The sequence below is a fragment of the Adiantum capillus-veneris genome, chromosome 21 (genome assembly GCF_014529385.1).
Source record: "Adiantum capillus-veneris isolate H3 chromosome 21, ASM1452938v2, whole genome shotgun sequence".
NCBI classification, from domain to species: Eukaryota; Viridiplantae; Streptophyta; class Polypodiopsida; order Polypodiales; family Pteridaceae; genus Adiantum; species Adiantum capillus-veneris.
In genome coordinates this window covers 86,504,496-86,526,184 of record NC_140951.1, presented here as the reverse complement: position 1 = coordinate 86,526,184, position 21,689 = coordinate 86,504,496, and the positions used below count along the sequence as shown (strand labels likewise).

General features: G+C 42.9%; 1 protein-coding gene across 2 annotated transcripts in view; it reads left to right on the top strand.

The window, feature by feature from the left end:
* The first annotated feature begins 11,396 nt into the window (after nucleotides 1-11,396).
* The window catches only part of LOC147431292 (putative E3 ubiquitin ligase SUD1), a 67,300-nt gene continuing 57,007 nt past the window's right edge, over nucleotides 11,397-21,689 (top strand). The window contains exon 1 of one of the 2 annotated variants that reach the window (XM_086493903.1): nucleotides 11,397-11,759. In XM_086493903.1, the coding sequence (XP_086350029.1) occupies nucleotides 11,493-11,759 (267 nt within the window). In that variant the 5' untranslated portion in view covers nucleotides 11,397-11,492. The remainder of the gene's footprint in view (nucleotides 11,760-21,689) is intronic. The other variant, XM_086493901.1, reaches the window with a different exon arrangement.

Genomic DNA, 21,689 nt, shown 5'->3' with positions numbered 1-21,689 from the left:
GTGATTGTAGGCGAGCTGGAAACTTGGTGGAGGTTGCAGGCGTCGTTTGATTGGGTGGGGACCAACGCTTGCAGATCTACCAAAATGACCACAATCCTCAGCCAAGTGAAGAAAACTCTCCTAACTTTGTTCCGCTACACCAAACGAGGTGGGATTGCTCATATACATAGTGTGGAGAAAAGCGCCACAATGTACTGTGATAATCCAGGCGTCGTAGGTAGGAACGTGAAACCTAGGCTCACCGACAGGCCACACTAATAATGAAGTTATGAGATGGTTCCCACCGCTTGAAGAAAAACAAACAAACACACACTTTTTTTGTAAAACAAACACACACACACACACACACACACACACACATTCAACAGATTAAGGGCATTAGATTTACACGTTTGAAGGTTTCACAGAGAGCTAAATTGTGATGCACAAAGAAATTCAGGCTTCATCAAGGAGTTAATGTCATAAAATCTAATATCTAACCAACCCAAATGATTTTCTCATATTAAATTGATCATTTAATGTGGGAGAATAAACGGGAACAAGGATTAGAATATAGACATGTGCTTATGGATCTATCTCAATAGGGGGCCAAGGTTAAAGGGGTCCAAATGAGAGATGGTCTGTTAAAGAGCGATGCTACCTAATGGAGCTTAAAGACCTTAGGGTTAGCTTCATTAAAGATCTCCAAAAGTTAGTGTTAAAAAGTCCTTTGACCTTAGGCAAGCTAGGGCTAACCTTGAGGTGGGAACCCTACCCAAGCATGAGGTGCTTGTTGGCTTGCTAACTAAAGTGCTTAAAGTGTTTGTGAGAACCTGGCCCAAAGCTTGAGGTGATTTTTATGCTTAAATGACTAAGGTTCTTGAAGTGTTCAATTCAAGGATAAACTCTCAAGAGGCATAAACGGTTTCCATGCTTAATGGACTAGGTGGTTGAAGTGTTCAATTCAAACATGATATCTTAAGAATCATAAAAGACACGTCCAAATGATTCTCCACATGTGGCCCTCGTGATGTGCTTGAATCCTATTGGATAGGCTTTAAAGGGGTCCAATGAGAATTTAGATGCATAAAAATAAATAATTAAGTTCTTTCTCTCAAAGAGAAAAAAAAGGGCACATGTCCAAATGAAATAATTAAATAATACAAGAAAGAGAGAGAGAGAGAGAGAGAGAGAGAGAGAGAGAGGGGGAGGGAGGGAGGGGGGGGGGGGAAGACCAAGCATGAGAGGGGGGTATACTCTCTCTCTCTCACACACACACACACACACACACACACATTCTCTGATTGTGTGGAGTGCAAAGTGCAAGAGCTCCATCTCCCTCTCCAAGATTGTTGAGAAGTGGAGAGCCTACACCAACACTCTTGGCTATGGAACGCAAATCCAACCGAGAGACATGCTTCAATGCTTAAGCTTGCCATCGTCTTCATCTTCATTACTATGCTATTATGCTATTCTAAGCAAGAAGAGTGATGATAAGTGAGGAACTATTTCTTTCTCCTATGGATGATTCTTCCTCCTCTTCCCTACCCTCGTTCCCCGTTAGCTCTCTCCACCTTCGAAGGTGTTTGAGGCCTTGGGACTGAGGCTTGGGATAGTTAATGCTTTTTGTAAATTTTATGTTATGCTTGTGATGCATGAAGCTTTCCATCTTCATTGCATCATCTAGGTCACAATGAACACAAAGATTGTATTGTATCAAGTCTCTCTCGACGGGAGAATCTATAGTACAAACGTCATTTGGAGGGGGGACCGTCGGCTCCAAGTAAATCCGGTCCTCAACTATTTTCATGTTCTCTAATACTCTCTCTTTCTCTTGCAAAAGTATTGTTCATGCTAAGTTAATTAAGTACTATGTTTGTGTTGCTACCATCAATTAAGTTCACCCTCTATGTTCTCAAAGTAAACTCACAAAAATGCTCACTTTAATTCTCTTGATTTCTCTATTCTCAAAGTTCATAGGCCAATTCCATTACATTGGTATCAGAGCATTTGGTTTTTCTTTTCTTGCTTAAGAAGAGAGGTCCTTAAGTAGCCTATTAATGGTTGATTTTGTTAATTATATTAGGGTAAGTGGGACTGGGATCTATTATCGATTTCGTTGAGCCCACTATGTGGGATATGGTGCACACCTCGGGAGCTTTGATATTAAAAATGGGGTCTTTTTAGACTTGCCTATGGCTTTAACATTATTGAGCCATAAGAAGTCCAAAAGAAGCTATCACTCAGCAATTCTGCTATGTTAGACCCACCCCACTACTCTCTATAATTAACCAATTCGAGCCGTGGGTGTAGATACTTGAGTGCTTATTTTCAAAGGCTAAGAGGACTAGCAACTAAGGTTTTGAATTGCCAAATAATACACTAAGTAAACACATAAGTATAATTAGCATGGCTGACAATAACCAAGAGAGTAGAATGAACATTGATAACTTTCATTTTGCACATGAAGGTGCTAATGATGACGCCCCCATGTTTATCAATTATCTTGTTACTAGGTTGCATCAAGCTATGGGCAACCCTACTTTGCAAGCCGAAGTTACCCAACAACTTCGTGCTTATGGGATTTTCCTTCCACTCCAAGAGGAGAGAGAGTTTAGGAGGCCTCTTGATGAGACCCCCAAAAGAAGACTCTCTCCCATACGAGAGGAGGAATCCAAAGAACAAGAAAGTAATGAATCCTTAAGTTCCTCTGAAGATGTGGCTCCAGGAAGACGGCGGTTTAGATGATCGCCAACTCCTTCCATGAGGAAACGGTCAACACATAGTCCTTCTCCTTGTCACTCAGAAAGGGAAGAGAGGAAACAAAGGAAGAAAAGGTCAAGAAAGAGGTCACCCTCTTCTCCTTCTTCTTCACCTTCCTCCTCTCCCAACGAAAGCTCTGGCTATTCTCCTAGAGAATACAAGAGGGGAGGACATCGCAAATCATACCTTGCATGGAGAAGATCACAAAAGATCAAGAAGTTCAAAGAGGGAGAAAAGAGTATCTATTTTCTCACCTATGATGGCACCTTTGGTGCCACCGACAAAGTATTGGACTTCATCTAACAAATTTGATGCGGCCTTTGGAGGCGAGGGCTTCACGGAGTCCTCCAAGCTACGCCATGTAGCTATGCACTTCCAAAAATTGGCTCGTCAATGGTGGGCTAGTCTTTGTGGCAATGGTGAAGCTCCAAAGACATGGAAAACTCTACGAGTTTCCATCATGAAGCAATTCCTTGCAAGCGATGCAAAGGACAAAGTACTTACCGAATGGCGCAGTTTGAAGCTTCTCTCACATGAGTCTATTCACAAATATGTGGATAAGTTTTGGTACATCTCAAGGCTACTGTCTTCCAAAAGATAGACTTTGCCGAGCAAAAACAACAATTTTGTGCGGGATTAATTGAAGAAATGGCCGAGTATGTCAACTCCCAACGGCCTGGTTCTATCATCGAAGTAATCCACCACACCATGGTTGCTTCCCGCAACAATTTTCAACAAGGGGCTAGACGAAATGTCAAACCCATGGAAAACAAAGACAAAAATGATGCAAAGGGGAATAATGCCCAAAATTCTTCCCAAGGCACTTCCTACAACAACAACAACAGGTCCAAGGAGAAGGGAGTTTATGAAGGTAAAAACAAACTCTGTCATGAAGAGCTTGAAGATTTTTGCAAGGACCATAAGTGTTTTAAGTGTGGGGAGCAAGGACATGGCCATCGTTCTTGCCCCAAGAAAAATGCTCGCAATGAGACTCCTAGGGCTTTCACCATCGAAGCTCCAAAAGAGGATGCTCATTGCAAAGGATCATCTCTCTCCTATGCTTGGGGAGCAAGGACATGGCCATCGTTCTTGCCCCAAGAAAAATGCTCGAAATGAGACTCCTGGGCTTCCACCATCGAAGCTCCAAAAGAGGATGCTCATTGCAAAGGATCATCTCTCTCCTATGCTTGGGGAAAGGTAAGGGAGCATGATGCCTTCATCTTGTTTGACCCTGGCTCTACTCACAATTTCATATCAACGGAGTTGGCCACCAAGTTGGGCATTCAAGCTTTTGAGATGGGAGATATTGTAACGGCTGACACAGCTTTCAAGGGACAGCAAGCCTCTCTTACTCCCTTGATTGGGAAGTTGAGGCTTCATGTCCAAAGCTATGTTGGCAAAGAACAGTTTTTCATCTCTCCTCTCCAACATGAGGATGCTATCCTATGGGCGCCATGGTTTGATTGCATGGCTGTCAACATGAAGTTCCTTGGAAGGAGAATCTACTTCACCAACAGGGGATGTATATAGATGCTAATGAGTCTGGTCGTACTATACCACTTGTAAATTCACCAGCTTTTGATAAGTCAATAAAAAACTCGATTTCTGTATACATGATTTTTGTCAAAGAATCCACTAATGACGCTAATGGTTTATCAAATGAAAATGGTAGGAGTCAAGAAGAGTTAGACTTGTCTACTTTTCTAAATGGATTACAAGATGTTTTCATCAATGATATTCTTATGGACTTACCTCCAAAACGAGGGGATGATGACCATTGAATTGAGCTCCTACCAGAAAGCTCACTGCCTAACAAGCCTTCTTATCGAGTTTCCCAAGCTCAACAAGAGGAGATCATGAGGCAAGTACAAGAATTGGTAGACAAAGGGATGGTGAGGCCTAGATCCTCTCTCTTTTGTTCTCCAGTCCTTTTAGTGCAAAAGAAAGATGGTACATACCATATGTATGTGGATTATCGAGCACTAAACCATATCACTATCAAAAACAGATTTCTCGTGCCTCGGGTAGAAGATCTGGTTGATAAGCTACAAGGCTCTACCTACTTTAGTAGGATTGAACTTAAAAGTGGCTATCATCAAATAAGGATAGTGGATGAAGATATCCTAAAGACAGCATTTCGTACAACGTTTGGTCCTTATGAATATCTAGTCATGCCTTTTGGTTTGACCAATGCACCGGCCACATTCAATCGTTTGATGGAGAAAATATTTACCGCAAGTTCACTGGAGTGTTCTTTGATGATATCATCATCTACTCCAAGTCCTTGGAGGAACACAAGCAACATCTCCAAGTGATTTTTCAAGCATTGAGGGAGAACAAGCTTTTTCTCAACCAAAGAAAAGCGAATTTTTCCTTCAAGAGATTCAATACTTAGGTCATATTATTTCTCAAGATGGTATCCATATGGATTCATCAAAGTTAGTGGTAATAAAAGCATAGCCTAATCCAAGGAATCTACATGAGCTAAGAAGCATTATTGGTATGCGTGCATACTATAGACGCTTCATAGCAAAATTTTCTCAAATAGCAGGACCATTACATGACTTAAGAAAGAAGAACGTTAAGTATTCATGGATTGCTGAGGAGCAAAATTCTTTTGACAAGCTCAAAGAGAAGCTTACCTCTCAACCAGTCCTCATGCTTCCGGATCTCTCAACGCCATTTGAGGCCCAATGTGATGCTTGTGGCGATTGCCTTGGAGAAGTCTTGCTTCAAGAAGGGCATGCCATAGCATATGAGAGCCGAAGGCTCTATACATATGAACGGGTCTTGGGCATTTATGAGAAAGAGCTTTTAGTTGTTCTACATGCCCTAGACACATAAAAGCACTATTTATTGGGAACTCCATTCATTTTACAAACAGACCACCAAAGTCTCAAGTAATTCATGACGAAAACCAAGCTTCCAACAAACAAATGAGGTAGGCAAATTTTCTTTCGCAATTTTATTTTCATATTGCTCACATTTCTGGTAAGCACAATCAAGTGGCCGATGCACTTTCATGACGATTAAAAGTCAATGCAGTGTCTATAACAACTCACAATGATCTATCTTCTATGATAGATGAGTATGCTACTGGCCCTGACTTTAAAGATGTAATGTCAACCCTTGCTTTGGGGAAGAAAGAGGAACCATTCACCTTGCATGATGGTTATCTTCTCCATGGCAATAGGCTATGTGTTACCCACTCCCTTCATGAAAAAGTCATGTACGAATCCCATGCTCCTCCCTATGCAGGGCATAGAGGCATTCAACCTACTCTTTGAGGAGTAAAGACGTACTTCTATTGGCCTACCATGAAAGTGGACATACAAGAGTATGTTTCAAAATGTGTGGTATGCCAAAAGACTAAGTATGATAGAGGGAAGAAACCTGGATTACTCCAGTCATTGCCAATCCCTAATTCACTATGGGAGAGTATATCCATGGATTTTATCTTTGGATTACCCAAGTCTATCCATGGGAGTACGGGAATATGGACAATATTCGACAGGTTTAGCAAGCAAGCACACTTTATTCCTATAAAAAAAAACTATTAAGGCACACAAATGGCAACCATCTTCATATCTCATATTTTTAAACACCATGGATTACCAATATCCATCATGTCAGATAGAGATCCTAAAATGACTAGTAATTTTTGGAAAGGTCTCTTTGAAAATCTAGGTGCAAGATTGAATTTCTCTTCAGCCTACCACCCACAAACGAATGGCCAAATGAGATAGCCGATACTCAATCTACTAAAGACTTATGTTACGGAAGTAGATCAACGATCACAATGGGAGAAGTACTTACCCCTTTCAGAGTATGCGTACAATAATACTGTCCATACTACTATAGAAAAAGCACCTTTTGAGATCATAGAGGGAAGACCTAAAAGTCCCTTGCTACTTAAATTACCTGGGAAGATCTTTGCTGCTGATGAGTATAGCTGTGACCTATAGGAATCTTTTCAAAAGGTTAAAGAGGATATATCCATCTCTCAACAAAGGCAAAAAGTTGTTGCTGACAAGCACATAAGGGCCTTAACATTCAAAGAAAATGATTGGGTCTTAATTAAGTTTTCCAAGGCTCGATTGAGGCAAACGATGGGCAAAAAGATACTATGGTCCTTTTCAAATCTTGAAGCCAATCAATGACATGGCTTATCAACTCAAGTTGCCCAACCATTGGCTCACACATAATGCTTTTCATGTGAGCCTACTTAAGCCCTACAAAGGAGAGCCACCAAGGGAACCAATTATTGAAGACCCTCCAAAAATCGAAGACCAAGAAGAGGTGCTACAACCTGAAGCTATTCTTCGGCATGAAGACAAGGTACTATGGCATGGTAAGATTATCGGATGGTATCTTATTAAGTTCAAAAATTATCCTTTTGAAGATGCTAGATGGATGCAAGGAATACAACTTAAGGATAGTATGAACCTTGTCAATGCTTACAATGCTGCACTAGAGTAAGCAAATGTAAATGCTTTCTAAATCAACAATGTTTTTGTCTTTTAAGACTAATCCTCTTTTGTGCACAAATTTAAATAGTATGCATACTTAGAATCATGTTTGTGATGACGACGTCACTCAAACACCAAGTAGAATTTATCACTCTACTTTGGGAGTATGATATGGACTAAAGAGCAGACATGCTTGCAACAGCTACGTCTCCCAAGCACCAAATGGACTAGTCATCCATTCTGGAATGATGTCGTAGGGTGAAAAGGGATCCTCTACCCGCTAAGAAACGTAGACTAATGACTAAGACTTTATCTCTTCTACCTCATAGTCGAGGATGACTATGGTTTCAAGAGAGAGGTAATGTCATAATATCTAATATCTAACCAACCCAAATGATTTTCTCATATTAAACTGATCATTTAATGGGGGAGAATAGACGCGAACAAGGGTTAGAATATAGACATGTGCTTATGGATCTGTCTCAACACGGGGCCAAGGTTAAAGGGGTCCAAATGAGAGATGGTATATTAAAGAGCAATGCTACGTAATGGAGCTTAAATACCTTAGGGTTAGCTTCATTGAAGACCTCCAAAAGTTAATGTTAAAAAGTCCTTTGATCTTAGGCAAGCTAGGGTTGACCTTGAGGTGGGAACCCTACCCAAGCATGAGGTACTTGTCAGCTTGCTAGCTAAAGTGCTTAAAGTGTTTGTGGGAACCTTGAGGCGATTTTTATGCTTAAATGACTAAGGTTCTTGAAGTGTTCAATTCAAAGATTAACTCTCAAGAGGCATAAACGGTTTCCATGCTTAATTGACTAGGTGCTTGAAGTGTTCAATACAAACATTATATCTTAAGAAGCATAAAAGATACATGTCAAAATGATTCTCTACATGTGGCCCTCATGATGTGCTTGAATCCTATTGGATAGGCTTTAAAGGGGTCCAATGAGAATTTAGATGCATAAAAATAAATAATTAAGTTCTTTCTCTCAAAGAGAAAAGAGAGGGCACATGTCCAAATGAAATAATTAAATAATACAAGAGAGAGAGAGAGAGAGAGAGAGAGAGAGAGAGAGAGGGACCAAGGATGAAAGGGGGGTATACTCTCTCTCTCTCTCACACACACACACACATTCTCTGATTGTGTGGAGTGCAAAGTGTAAGAGCTCCATATCCTTCTTTAAGCTTGTTGAGAAGTGGAGAGCCTACACCAACACTCTTGGCTATAGAATGCAAATCCAACCAAGAGCCATGCTTCAATGCTTAAGCTTGCCATCTTCTTCATCTTCATTATTATGCTATTCTAAGCAAGAAGAGTGATGATAAGTGAGGAACTATTTCTTTCTCCTATGGATGATTCTTCTTCCTCTTCCCTACCCTCGTTCTCCGCTAGCTCTCTCCACCTTCGAAGGTGTTTGAGGCTTTGGGACCGAGGCTTCCAATAGTTAATGCTTTTTGCAAAGTTTATGTTATGCTTGTGATGCATGAAGCTTTCCATCTTCTTTGCATCACCTAGGTCACAAGGAACACAAAGATTGCATTGTATCAAGTCTCTCTCGACGAGAGAATCTATAATACAAACGTCATTTGGAGGGGAACCGCTGGCTCCAAGTAAACCCGGTCCTCAACTGCATGTTATCTAATACTCTCTCTCTCTTTGCAAAAGTATTGTTCATGCCAAGTTAATTAAGTACTATATTTATGTTGCTACCATCAATTAAGTTCACCCTCTATGTTCTCAAAGTAACCTCACAAAAATGCTCACTCTAATTCTCTTAATTCCGCTATTCTCAAAGTTCATAGGCCAATTCCATTACAGTTAATGACCTCCCACTAATGCATTTCCGAGCTCCAATAAGATTCTTGGAGAGATTGTCTTCCACACACACTTAATGTCGGATAAGCACACAAATTATGAAGATCGATGGCTTCCAATCCTCTTCTAATCACTAACTTATATCAAGAGAAGGATATGCTCACATACTTAGACTTGTGATTGAGAAGGCATTCTTACCAAACATGCCTAGCAAGTCTCTAATCATCTTGGCAAGTGGCTCAACATAAGAACATAGCCTCAATTAGGATAACTAGGATGAATTTGCTAAACCCGAAGCTAGCCCTAGTTCAACTCCTTGGCTCTGATACCATGTTAAAGATCATGGATCTTGGAGAGCTATGGTGGATGAAGCCTAATCATAATGCATAAGTGAGCGTGTGCATGAGAAATGTGACTCAAGCAAATTAGGTTCCAATATAGATTAGCTTGGACTCATAAACACGATCTTGAGTTAAGTGCAAGTGATCACAAGTTCATAAGAAGCATTGCACTTCATGTACATAAACTTGGATGAACTTCCATTGAGAAATGAGCCTCTTTTATACCAGGCCATACACTAGTACATTGCATGTGGGTTTTTTATTCCCCTTTCTCTCCTTCACTCTCCACCAAACTCACCACAAAATTCAACATCTCTCTCTCTCTCTCTCTCTCTCTATCTACCTCTCACTTCCATTCTTGCTTTTTAAATCTCTCTCTCTCTCTATCTACCTCTCACTTCCATTCTTGCTTTTTAAATCTCTCTCTCTCTCTCTCTCTCACTTTTTTGTTTATATTTAAATTCAGATAACTATCTTTTTCAAAAATATATTTTTACCATTCTTTTTTACAAAATATTCCCTTACTTATTTGTGTTCTCCCCCCCCCCCCTCCCCTCTCTCTCTCTCTCTCTTTTTTCTACATGTCCTTTTTTTTGACAATGTTTAAGAAGAAAAAAAAGAACCTAGATGAATCTGTTGAAGGCATGGAAAGTGGCCAATCCTTGCCAGCACACATGAAGGAAATTTAAAATAACATCTCTCTCTCTCTCTCTCTCTCTCTCTCTCTCTCTCACACACACACACACACACACACACACACACACACACAAGTGACTGCTCCTCGCCAGCTCCTCCCATTATGCAACATGTACTTTGAATAGTCGATTTTGCAACAACCCGTCTTGTGGTGGCAAGAGTGTCTGAGCACTCGGCAATGGCGGGTACAACTTGGCCATGGCGAGTACAACTAGTCTTGTGGTGGCTAGAGCACTTGAGAGCTGGGCCAGTGTGCGCACGCATGTGGATGCACGAATTAGCCACACTACCTCTCTTTATAACAATGCATGAAATGAACTTTTTTCTAGAAACTTGAAAAACTTACAAACAAAAATCTGAGAGGTAAATTGATTATATTTGAATATTTTTCCATTAATTTCTCCAAATTTTGTAGGTCTTCTCACCTTCCAATTAAATATTTAAAGGTAAATTTCAAATTTTGTAGGTGGGATTACCTGTGTGTGGCTAGGACATGGCATGCTACTCGGTTGCTCCCCCCACTGCCCACCTACTTATTATAGCCATCACCATGCCTGCACTAGTTCTAAGATATTTGCTTCTCAATAGCCACACCAAGCTTTGAGCTCCCCATACCTGCTTCTACATCGCCCCTTCCAGCTTCTACCAATTCAAACCCCACGCTCCATAACACTGAGGTCTTGGACCTGGCCATTGCAGCCCTGATACCCGATATTGACAAGGAGCTCTTCATATGCACCCATGCTTTCCCTATTTGTTTTAAGCATGCCTTCATTGCAAAGTGCCCGTGTATTTAGGGTTGCATGCCCCATTGCAGGCAGAGGTGTGCAAGTGTGTGCATACCGAGAGAAATACATGTAAAGCCTTGGCAAGAGGGTCAATATCAACATCTAATCCAAAATGGGTAAAGTTATAGGTTCTGTATGTGTGCGTGTGGCCGATCTATCCCACTCCATTGCCTTTGGCAGTGGCTTGTAGAGAAAAGAGACTTAGGAAGGAACTTGATCTTTCACACTCACATCCCACAACATCCACCATTAGAGAGTTCCAAATTGATTGTGAGATTGTCTTCTTTAGAGAGAGAGAGAGAGAGAGAGAGAGAGAGCGAGAGAGAGCGCTGGAGGGCCGTCCAAAGCATGCATACCACGACCCAAAAAAAGTGTTTTAAACTAAAGCTCGCAAATGCAGATAGGTGTAATAGCAAGAAAGTATAGATAGATAGATAGTATAGATTCTGCGAGCGGATTGTGCACACCCAGTCGTGGCTATTAAATCATGTGCCACGTGGCATTCTGGCCAAAGTGCGCGTAGAAGTTTCGAACCCGCGTAGCCTAAAGCTTAGCAGACGAATTACTTGGGAGGCGGCTACAGGAGGTCATTCGCAAAGTCGAAACCATTTGGCACACACAGAATACTGCGTTGGTGGACATGGCTTCGATGCCTCTGGTGGCGAGAGGGGAAGCAGACTCTGAGATTGTAGAGAGGGACTGTGGCGATGGTGAGGCTCAGCAAAAGGCGTTAAGAGGCGGGGGCGATGAGGCTGAGGAAGAAGAAGATGTGTGCCGCATCTGCAGGACCTCTGGCGAGAAAGGATCTCCTCTCTACTATCCTTGCGCCTGCAGTGGTAGCATCAAGTATGTCCACCAGGATTGCCTTCTTCAATGGCTTAGTCATAGTAATGCTCGGCAATGCGAGGTATGTCTGATTTGCCACTCCTTCATGCGTTAGAGAGAGAGAGAGAGAGAGAGAGAGAGAGAGAGAGAGAGAGAGAGAGAGAGAGAGAGAGAGAGAGAGAGAGAGAGAGAGAGAGAGAGAGAGTTTTGTTGGTGGTTGTGGTCCTGCTTGTGGAAACCCTGTACCACTGGCATGGACTGCGTCCGGGCCCTTGCTTCTTTGTGTGATTTTCAAATAGGGTTCACACTCTTGGCACATGCTCAAGGTTTTTATTTTTTACATTTTTGTTTTTAGATGAGCCACCTTGTGTGATAGGTTGAAGTATATGGGAGGGGAATGACTTATTTTGTGAGATTCGGTGCCTTTTGGGCTAAAATATGATTGTGATTGGGCTTTTTGGCCCCATAGATAGCTAGCCTTTTTCTTTCTGGATCTTGCTCTGTATAGGTCACATCCTATGTTTTTATTTCTCCTGCATCATGGGCCGACCCTTCCGTGTATGCATGTAGGAATTAGGCACATTGTGGTGCTCACTAGTGAGTTGGATGAACTTTTGGCATCTTTGGATCAAGATATCCATATAAATTTATTCGTTGTATTTCCTCTGCTCCAAGAAACTAATGGCTTGGCAGGCACCTCTAGGGCGTTGTTTGCTCGGGCTATATGAGGCATTTTTCTCGTATCGGGTGAGGGCTATTTGTGGCTTTGTCACAAATGGGTGACGTGGCATGTTTCCGGACACACTCACATAGGCTGGCAGTAGGGTATAGGCCCGCAAAACGTGGCGGCAGACTGATGTGGTAGTACCGTATGGATGCTCCGTAAAATTCGTTGACAGGCCGTACGGAAATCGTGCTTTTTGCGTTGACTTGCTGACGTGGCAGAGCATATGGATTTTCGGAAATTACGCTGGCTGAATTGGCAGCTTTTGGGGATTATTGCTTTATTTTAGCTTTTAAAAGATGAATGCTTTTGGGGCTTTGCTTTTGGGCATCCCTTGTACCAATTTTATTGGCTGCTTTTGGGGATTATTGCTTTATTTTAGCGTTTAAAAGATGAATGCTTTTGGGGCTCTGCCTTTGGGCATCCCTTGTACCAATAAATAAGTGGACAGGGCCTCATGTTTCAGAGCATCTAGACGCAGAGTCTTGTGAGCACCTACCCAGTCTCTTGTACTTTGAACGCAAATTAAAACAAAAAGAAATACCGAAAGGGGCGCCAGTCTTTGGGGCCAATATCTCTAGGCATGGAACTACGGTGGGCCGTGTCGACTCAAGTGTGAATTGTCGGCTGGCATTGTATTCATTTTTCTTGGAGCAACATCATTAAGAGAATACTTCCGCCACCTGCGAGAACTAGGCGGCCTGGACGCAGATCGCGAAGATGAGGTTGTTGATAGGCGGGCTGGAGCTAGAGGTGGTAGAAGGCAAGGGAAAGCTGTTCCAACGGGTGATAGATTGGATGGAGGCCCCCAAGTGGTAGCTCCTGGTGCTGCAAATAGAGAGGTGGGTCTTGGCCAGGGTCTTGCCGCTAGAGCTGGACAACTAATCAGAAGGAATGCAGAGAATGTGGCAGCATGTCTCGAAATGCAAGCTGCCCGTTTGGAAGCGCACGTGGAACAAATGCTTTTGGGGCTCTGCCTTTGGGCATCCCTTGTACCAATAAATAAGTGGACAGGGCCTCACGTTTCAGAGCATCTAGACGCAGAGTCTTGTGAGCACCTACCCAGTCTCTTGTACTTTGAACGCAAATTAAAACAAAAAGAAATACCGAAAGGGGCGCCAGTCTTTGGGGCCAATATCTCTAGGCATGGAACTATGGCGGGCCGTGTCGACTCAAGTGTGAATTGTGAATTGTTTTGAAGTGAATCTCTGCTGTGTTGCGGTAGAATCTTGACTTGGGGTGTCCAAGTTTGTTATGTGGTATCAGAGCGCGGCCGATTTCTCTACTATCGAGAAATTCGATCCTTTTTTGTCGACACTTATGGATTCCAACAGAGAACAATCGACTTCTTCTGCATCTGGGAATGCGGGAGGAGATCACGAAGAAGATTCTTATGAAGAGTACGGCCCACCTCGACCTACTCAGGCTGAGATTGAATAGATGGAACGTCAATAAGTGGTTGACGATGCAACAAAGATGATGATTAACGTTGCGAAGGATCCAAAATTTGCAAAATTTTTGACTCAGCAATCCTTCGAAGAAATGCACACCCAGTGGTAGAAGGCCACATAACCACCCATCAAACTGACACTCAAGAAACCTCTTGCTCCGAGGATGTTACAGAGCAAGAATTGGAAGAGGTGGTTTAGACACAGATCAGTCGACTTTTGGACGCGAACAACAAAGCCAAAAAGCACAACAAAAAAGCAGAAGAAAGGAACTGACTTCCCGGGTTATTTGGGTCGTCCGTCTACTTTGCATCGGCAAGAAAGAAGAAGCGTGTACGATTTGAAGGACTACCCAATTCTTCTTCTTCTTCTTCTTCTTCTTCTTCTTCTTCTTCTTCTTGTGACAATTCTTCTAGCTCTTTTGACTCGAGCGAAGAAGACAGGAAAGGGAAAAAGCGAAGCAAAAAGCAAAGCTTCGGAAAGGGCAAGAAAAAGGCAAAGAAGCCTAAGTTTCGCCTAGTTTTTGACAGTTCTACAGAGGACCCATCCTCAGATAGTTCGAACTCCGACGATCACAGGTTTTACGCAAAGAAGAAGCATTTCTATAAAGCCAACCATTATGACTTCCTCGAAGATAAAAGCAAGAAAGTTAGAGAATTTAAAGAAGGGGGACAATCAATTAAGTTTTTTCTGGATTCCGAGATGCTTCGAGGGCTTTGGCCTTCATACAACAGTTTGACACGGCTTTCTCTGGAGGGCATTACTTAGAGCACTCCAAGATTCGAAGGGCTACCTCTTTCTTCAAGGGAAATGCTCGAACATGGTGGTCCACCTTTCTACTGAACAAGGAAGCTCCGGTTAAATTGTCGAAATTCAAAAGGCTTTTTATTTCTTCTTGGCTGACTCGGGAGTACGAACGAGATATACGAACTGCTTGGAATCATCTTCGGATGACCAAGGGAGATTCTTGGGATGCGTATTGCGAGAGATTTTGGAGCTCTTTTCTATCGACTTCTTCATTTAAGAAGATCTCGTTTAAAGAACAGATTGAGCGGTTTTGCTGCGGACTTCCTACATAGATCCGAGGTCACTGCTTAGAACAAAAGTCAAATTCTATTCAAGAATTGATGGGTCATGCGAAACGGGGTTTTGCCATACATTCAAGCAATCTGACTTATTCCACTGATGAGATCTTGACTCAGAGAACCCAACAGACTTCTAATAATGAAAGTAGAAAGAAAAAGAGCCCCAATGAAAAGAAAGACAAGGATTCACGACCCCGGCTTACTCTTCGAGAGAGGGCCAATTACATCAAAGAGGGGAAGTGTTTTGGATGCGGGGAACATGGGCACGTCTCCGCGAAGTGCCCTAGAAAGGCACATCAAGAACAGAATGAAGATAGGCTAGAGAGTTGGAGAGCAGCTGAGGAATGTGGACGAAAAGGCAAGATGAAAGTAGGACTGGTTCCAGATTGCGTGGGTACTGACCCAAGCACGATTGATGAAAGTACAGAACTTGGCCGAGCTTGGGGCAAAGTGAAAGATCAAGAAGCCCTGATTTTCTTTGATGGAGGAGCCAAGGCAAACTTCATTTCACCTGAATTGGCGGCGCGGCTCGAGATTACACTCGATTGGATGGGACCACAAGCAGAGGCAATTCTAGCGGTACCTGAAAGGGATGTGGCCATTACACTTGTCATTGGCAAACTTCGGTTGCATTGTCGGGGGTATTTGGGACACGAGGACTTCTAGATAATGCCCTTGGAAGGTTTTGATGTCCTCCTGGGAGTCTCTTGGTATTATAAGAACAACGCCGTGGTCGATTCTCAGGCGAAGAAAGCAACATTGACTACTAAAAAGGGCCGAAACATTGTACTTGATGTGAAACTAAAGGGCGAGTCTGTCCCTATTGTATCGGCTTCGGTTGTTTCGATATTAATGAAATCAAGTCTCTTTGTTTACTCGAAAGAATTGAATGATGAACATAGGACAAATATGTCTGAACTTAATAAAGAACGCCAAGATTTTCTCCACACTCATGCCGATTGCTTTTCTGAGGGCTTGCCAGGCGAGTGGCCACCAGCTCGTCCTGAGGATCATACCATTGATTTGATACCTGGAAGCACTTCACCGACCGGCCACCTTATCGTGTGAGCCGAGCCCAGAATGAAGAGATTATGAACCAAGTGAAAGACCTCTTGGAAAAGGGTCTTATCTAGCCGAGTACTTCACCTTATTGTTCTTCGGTGTTGTTATAGAGCTCTCAATAAAATCACCATCAACAGATTTCCGATTCCGAGGATCGATGATATTCTTGACCGACTATAGGGATCCTCTTGTTTCAGTAGGATTGATTTGGAGAGCGGATTTGATCAGATCCGAATCTCGCCGGGAGATGTCTTCAAGACATCTTTTCGGACGAGCTTCGGTTTATATCAATTTTTGGTGATGCTTTTTGGCCTTACCAATGCTCCAGCGACCTTTAACCGAATGATGGACATGATTTTTAGAGAGTACCGATCTTCTGTTGGCACTTTCTTTGATGACATTATAGTCTTCTCCAAGGATGAGGCAAAACATAGAGAACATTTGCTATAGGTCTTTCAGGCATTGCGAGATCACAAATTGGTGATCAATGCAAAGAAGAGTGAATTTTTCTTATCAGAGATACACTTTTTGGGATACATTGTCTCTGCAGCGGGAGTGCAGATGGACCTGACCAAGATTGAGACTTTACGTGATTGGCCCGATTTGAAGAATGTCCATGAAGTTAGAAGCTTCTTGGGCTTATGTTCTTACTACCGACGGTTCATTAGAAAGCTTGCAGAGGTTGCTTCCCCTTTGCATATCTTGACACAGAAAGGAGTCCCTTTCTCATGGAGACCCACAGAGGCGACTGTCTTTCAGACTTTGAAAGAGAAATTGACTACGGGACCAATTTTGACTTTGCAGGATTTGCAAAAGTCATTCTGATGCTTGTGGTCGTAGTCTGGGTGCGGTCTTAATGCAAGAAGGCCATGTCATTGCCTACGAGAGTCGATTGTTTTCAAGGCCGGAATTGACAACACAGATATATGAGAAAGAGCTTTTGGCGGTTATCCATGCTCTTACTCAGTGGCGACATTACCTACTCGGAGCCGATTTTATAGTCTTCACTGATCATCAGAGTTTACGCTACTTCTTGTCATAGAAGCAGCTATCGGAAAAGTAGATGCGGTGGGCTAACATCTTGTCACTGTTTCACTTCCAAATTGTCCATGTGCAAGGACAGAAGAACTTGGTGGCAGATGCTTTGTCTCGGAAGACGTTGGTCTTGGCTATTTCCGCGATTCATCATAGAAGCTTCGAGGACATGGTCGATCAGTACGCCACAGATCCAGATTTTTCACACAGAGAGAGAGAGAGAGAGAGAGAGAGAGAGAGAGAGAGAGAGAGAGAGAGAGAGAGAGAGAGAGAGAGAGAGAGAGAGAGAGAGAGGGGGCTCCTTATATTCTTCCCCATAGAAATTTGTCTGACCCAAACCCAAATAAATTATGTCAAATACATAACATGACTAACCAAATAAATAGATTATAAATTGGGCACGTTCACATGAGATGCATAATTTCAACACATGCAAGCACTGGAATTACATGTGCTCAATGACTTTGACTCAAAAAGCACTAGTGTAACAAACTTGGACACTCCAAGTCAAGAATCAACCGCGACAGCACCAAATAACCACTTCAAAACAATTCACAGATCACAATAGATTTGCACTGGCCCGGCGGAGTTCCGTGCCTAGAGATATTGGCCCCAAAGACTGGCTCCCCTTTCGGTATTTCTTTTTGTATTAATCAATCATCAAAGTACAAGAGAGCGGTTAGGGTTTCACTCTCAGACTCTACGTCCAGATGCTCTGAGAAGTGAGGCCCTCACCACTAATTTAAAGGTTACAAGGGATGCCCAAAAGCAGAGCCCCAAAAGCTTTTAAAATCAAAAGCATCAGTTCTCTCTCTCTCTTAGAGAGTCTTTTCTCTTTTTTTTTTATAAAAAAAAAGCAAAAGCAAAATTCGCGTCGCTCATCATTTTCCAAATTTTTTTTTAAAAAAATAAAAATAAAAATAAAATTCCGCCTCCGCGATTTCCGGAATTTAGGGTTTTTGGCAAAAATTAGGGTTTGCAGGAATTTTAGGGTTTCTGGCAGAAATTAGGGTTTCTGTTGTCCGCCACGTCATCACTTTGTGACATACCCCCCTCTTGAAAGCATTGTAATCGACCGCGATTACGCCTGCAAAACCGACAAAAGCCATAAACCGTCTTAGCAGACACTGACTGTTAGTACCTACGTACTAGGAACACACATCTAGCACATGTACAAAATCGACAGTCACATCACACGACATCACAGGACATCACCAGACATCACAGGACATCACATGACATTCAACATTCATTCGGATCTTAGACCATGATTTATCGGCAATGTAGCTAGCAATCACATCTAGGTCCAATCGGGACCTCATCGATGTCCGATTGACTAACCCCTATTGCAACCATGTCTATTCGAGATCAATCAGACCAAAATGCTGCAGTCATTTCGTCTATCAGTTCCTGTACTCACAAGAAGTCAAGAACAAATCAGTATCATAATCAGGAATTCCATTTCATAAAGTCATCCAGCAGAATACTGTCAGCTCTCAGTATCCCTGAAGCTCAAAGAGACATCAATGACTTTAGTATCAAAATCGAGGCATCTGTTGACAAAGGAGTGGAGCGACTCCCCTCTTGTGCATCCCACTGCACCAGATCTTCGGCCAAGCTGAGTTTCTGGGTTCCGTTTGGAGTAGACTATGCTAAACCAAAACATCGAGGTAAAGTTTCACAATCCGAGGAGTATCTGCTAGGTCCTCCTCCTCCATCCACTTCGCATCAAATGCAGGAAAGTTCTTGAACTTAACCAAGAACCGCCTTCGGACTTTACCTTTCTTCGTATCATTATGTGCCAAAATCTGTTCAGGAACAAGGATCTCCTCGTTTTCTTCCACTTCGGGTTGCTCATCAGGCTCCCCATCATCAGGCACATCACCCTTAACAGGGTTCAAGAGACTCACATGCAATGCATTATGAATCCTCCAAGTATCTGGCAGGTCCAATCGGAAGGAGACATCATTTATCTTGTCAGTAATCTGGAAAGGTCCGTAGTATCACATACTAAGCTTTGGAAAAAGCCTCTCCTTTCCCTTTTTTTTTTCTTAGGCGTGCCTTCTCAAAAGTAAGAGCACCCAATCATCCTCCTTCAGTTTCCAGTCGCGACGATGGCGATCCGCTGCCTTTTTCTGTCGTTCTTGAGACTTCTGTAAAGTCTCGTGAACCTTGGCAAAAGCCGTATCCAAATCTCGCGAATATTTATCCGCTTCAAATTTCTAATCTTTCGTGCTTAGGAAGGATGGAACCTTCGCAACACTTTCAACAATCTCACATGGCGTCTTCCCCGTCGAAGAGTGTATCGTGTTATTGTAGGCAAATTCCACCAAAGGTAAGTTCTTTTCCCATTGAGTCTTCTGATCCGAGATACAAGACTTCAATAAATCTAAAATCACTGAATTGACAATCTCAAATTGCCCGTCAGTCTGCAAGTGGAACGATGACGAGAACTGCAACTGCGTGCCAATGTTCTCCCAAATTGCCTTCCAAAACAAACTCATAAATCTGGGGTCTCTGTCGGAGACAATCGTCTCAGGCGTGCCATGTAATCGGAAAATCATCGTGATCATTCTGTATTCTCGGGAGATAAAAATGAAATCCATTTCAATATTTTCCCAGGGGCGGGTGGGTGGGTATGGGTAAAGGCTGTAACAATCCCTGTGCCTTATGCCTGTCAAACTTGACCTTCTAGCATACCAAGCAACTGCGCACAAACTCTTCCACATCCTTCTTCAGTCTCCGCCAAAAGAAATCTCTCTCTACCCCTTTCATGGTGGTAGCAATGCTGCGGTGACCCGTAAAAGGTGGACAGTGGCAATCAGTCATGACCTTTTCCCTCAACGGCTGTGTAACGCACAACATAGTCTTTTTCATCAAGTAGCCTTCCCGAAGGGAGTATCCAGCTACTGTCTCCCCATCCCGTATCTGTGTGAAAATATCTGCATTATCTGTATCTGTGGCACACTGATCGACCATATCCTCGAAGCTCCTATGATGTATCGCGGAAATAGCCAGAACCAACGGTTTCCGAGACAAAGCATCTGCCACCACATTCTTCTGTCCCTGCACATGGACAATCTGGAAGTGAAACTATGACAAGATGTTCGCCCACCGCATCTGCTTTTCCGAAAGCTGCTTCTGTGACAAGAAGTAGCGCAAACTCTGATGGTCTGTAAAGACAATAAAATCCGCTCCGAGTAGGTAATGCCGCCACTGAGTAAGAGCATGGATAACCGCCAAAAGCTCTTTCTCATAAATCTGTGCTGTCATCTCCGGCCTAGAGAACAAACGGCTCTCGTAAGCTATGACATGGCCTTCTTGCATCAAGACCGCACCCAGACTACGACCACAAGCATCACAATATACTTCGAATGACTTCTGCAAGTCCGGCAAAGTCAAAATAGGTCCCGTAGTCAATTTCTCTTTCAATGTCTGAAAGGCAGTCACCTCTGTGGGTCCCCACGAAAAAGGTACTCCTTTCTGTGTCAAGATATGCAAAGGGGAAGCAACCTCTGCAAACTTTCGTATGAACCGCCTGTAGTACGAACATAGTCCCAAGAAGCTTCTAACTTCATGGACATTCTTCAAGTCGGGCCAATCACGGATAGTCTCTATCTTGGCCGGGTCCATTCGCACTCCTGCTGCTGACACAATGTGTCCCAAAAAGTGTATCTCTGGTAGGAAAAATTCACTTTTCTTTGCATTGATCACTAACTTGTGATCTCGTAATGCCTGAAAGACTTGAAGCAGATGATCTCTGTGTTCTGCCTCATTCTTGGAGAAAACAATGATGTCGTCAAAGAAAGTGCCAACAAATAGCCTGTACTCTCGAAAAATCCTGTCCATCATCTGGTTAAATGTCGCAGGAGCATTGGTTAAGCCAAAAGGCATCACCAAAAACTCAAATAACCCAAAAGTCGTCCGAAAAGCTGTCTTGTAGACATCTCATGGCGCTATCCTGATCTGATGATATCCACTCTTCAAGTCAATCCTGCTAAAGCACGAGGATCCCTGTAACCTGTCGAGTATATCATCGATCCTAGGAATTGGAAATCTGTTCTTGATGATGATTTCGTTGAGAGTGCTATAATCGATGCACATTCTCCAAGATCTGTCTTTCTTCAAAATCAACAACACTGGAGAGCAATACGGTGAAGTACTAAGCTGGACAAGACCCTTTTCCAAGGGGTCTTTCACTGAGTTCATAATCTTTTCATTCTGTACTCGGCTCACACAATAAGGTGGCCGATTCCGTGGTGTGCTTCCAGATATCAGATCAATGGTATGATCTTCAGGCCCTCTCAAAAGCAATCGGCATGAGCGTGGAGAAAAAAATCTTGGCGTTCTTTTCTTCAGGTCAAAACATATTCAACTTTTATCCATGGTTCAGTTCTCCCAAAAGAATGAGTAAGAAAACTGAAGTTCATCAAGTACAATCTCTAAGCCCTTCATTTATCAAAGTCGCTTTCTCGGCCCGGTAGTCAACCACGGCGTAGTTCTTGTGGTACCAAGGGATCCCGAGTAGAACGTCCCTCACGTGCCCTGAACACTCCTGTCATTGCAAACGAAGTTTGCCAATGCTCGGTGTAATGGCAACATCCCATCCGGGTGCCAGTCGAACTACCTCCGCCAGTGGCGTCAGTCTGTCGGGCGCA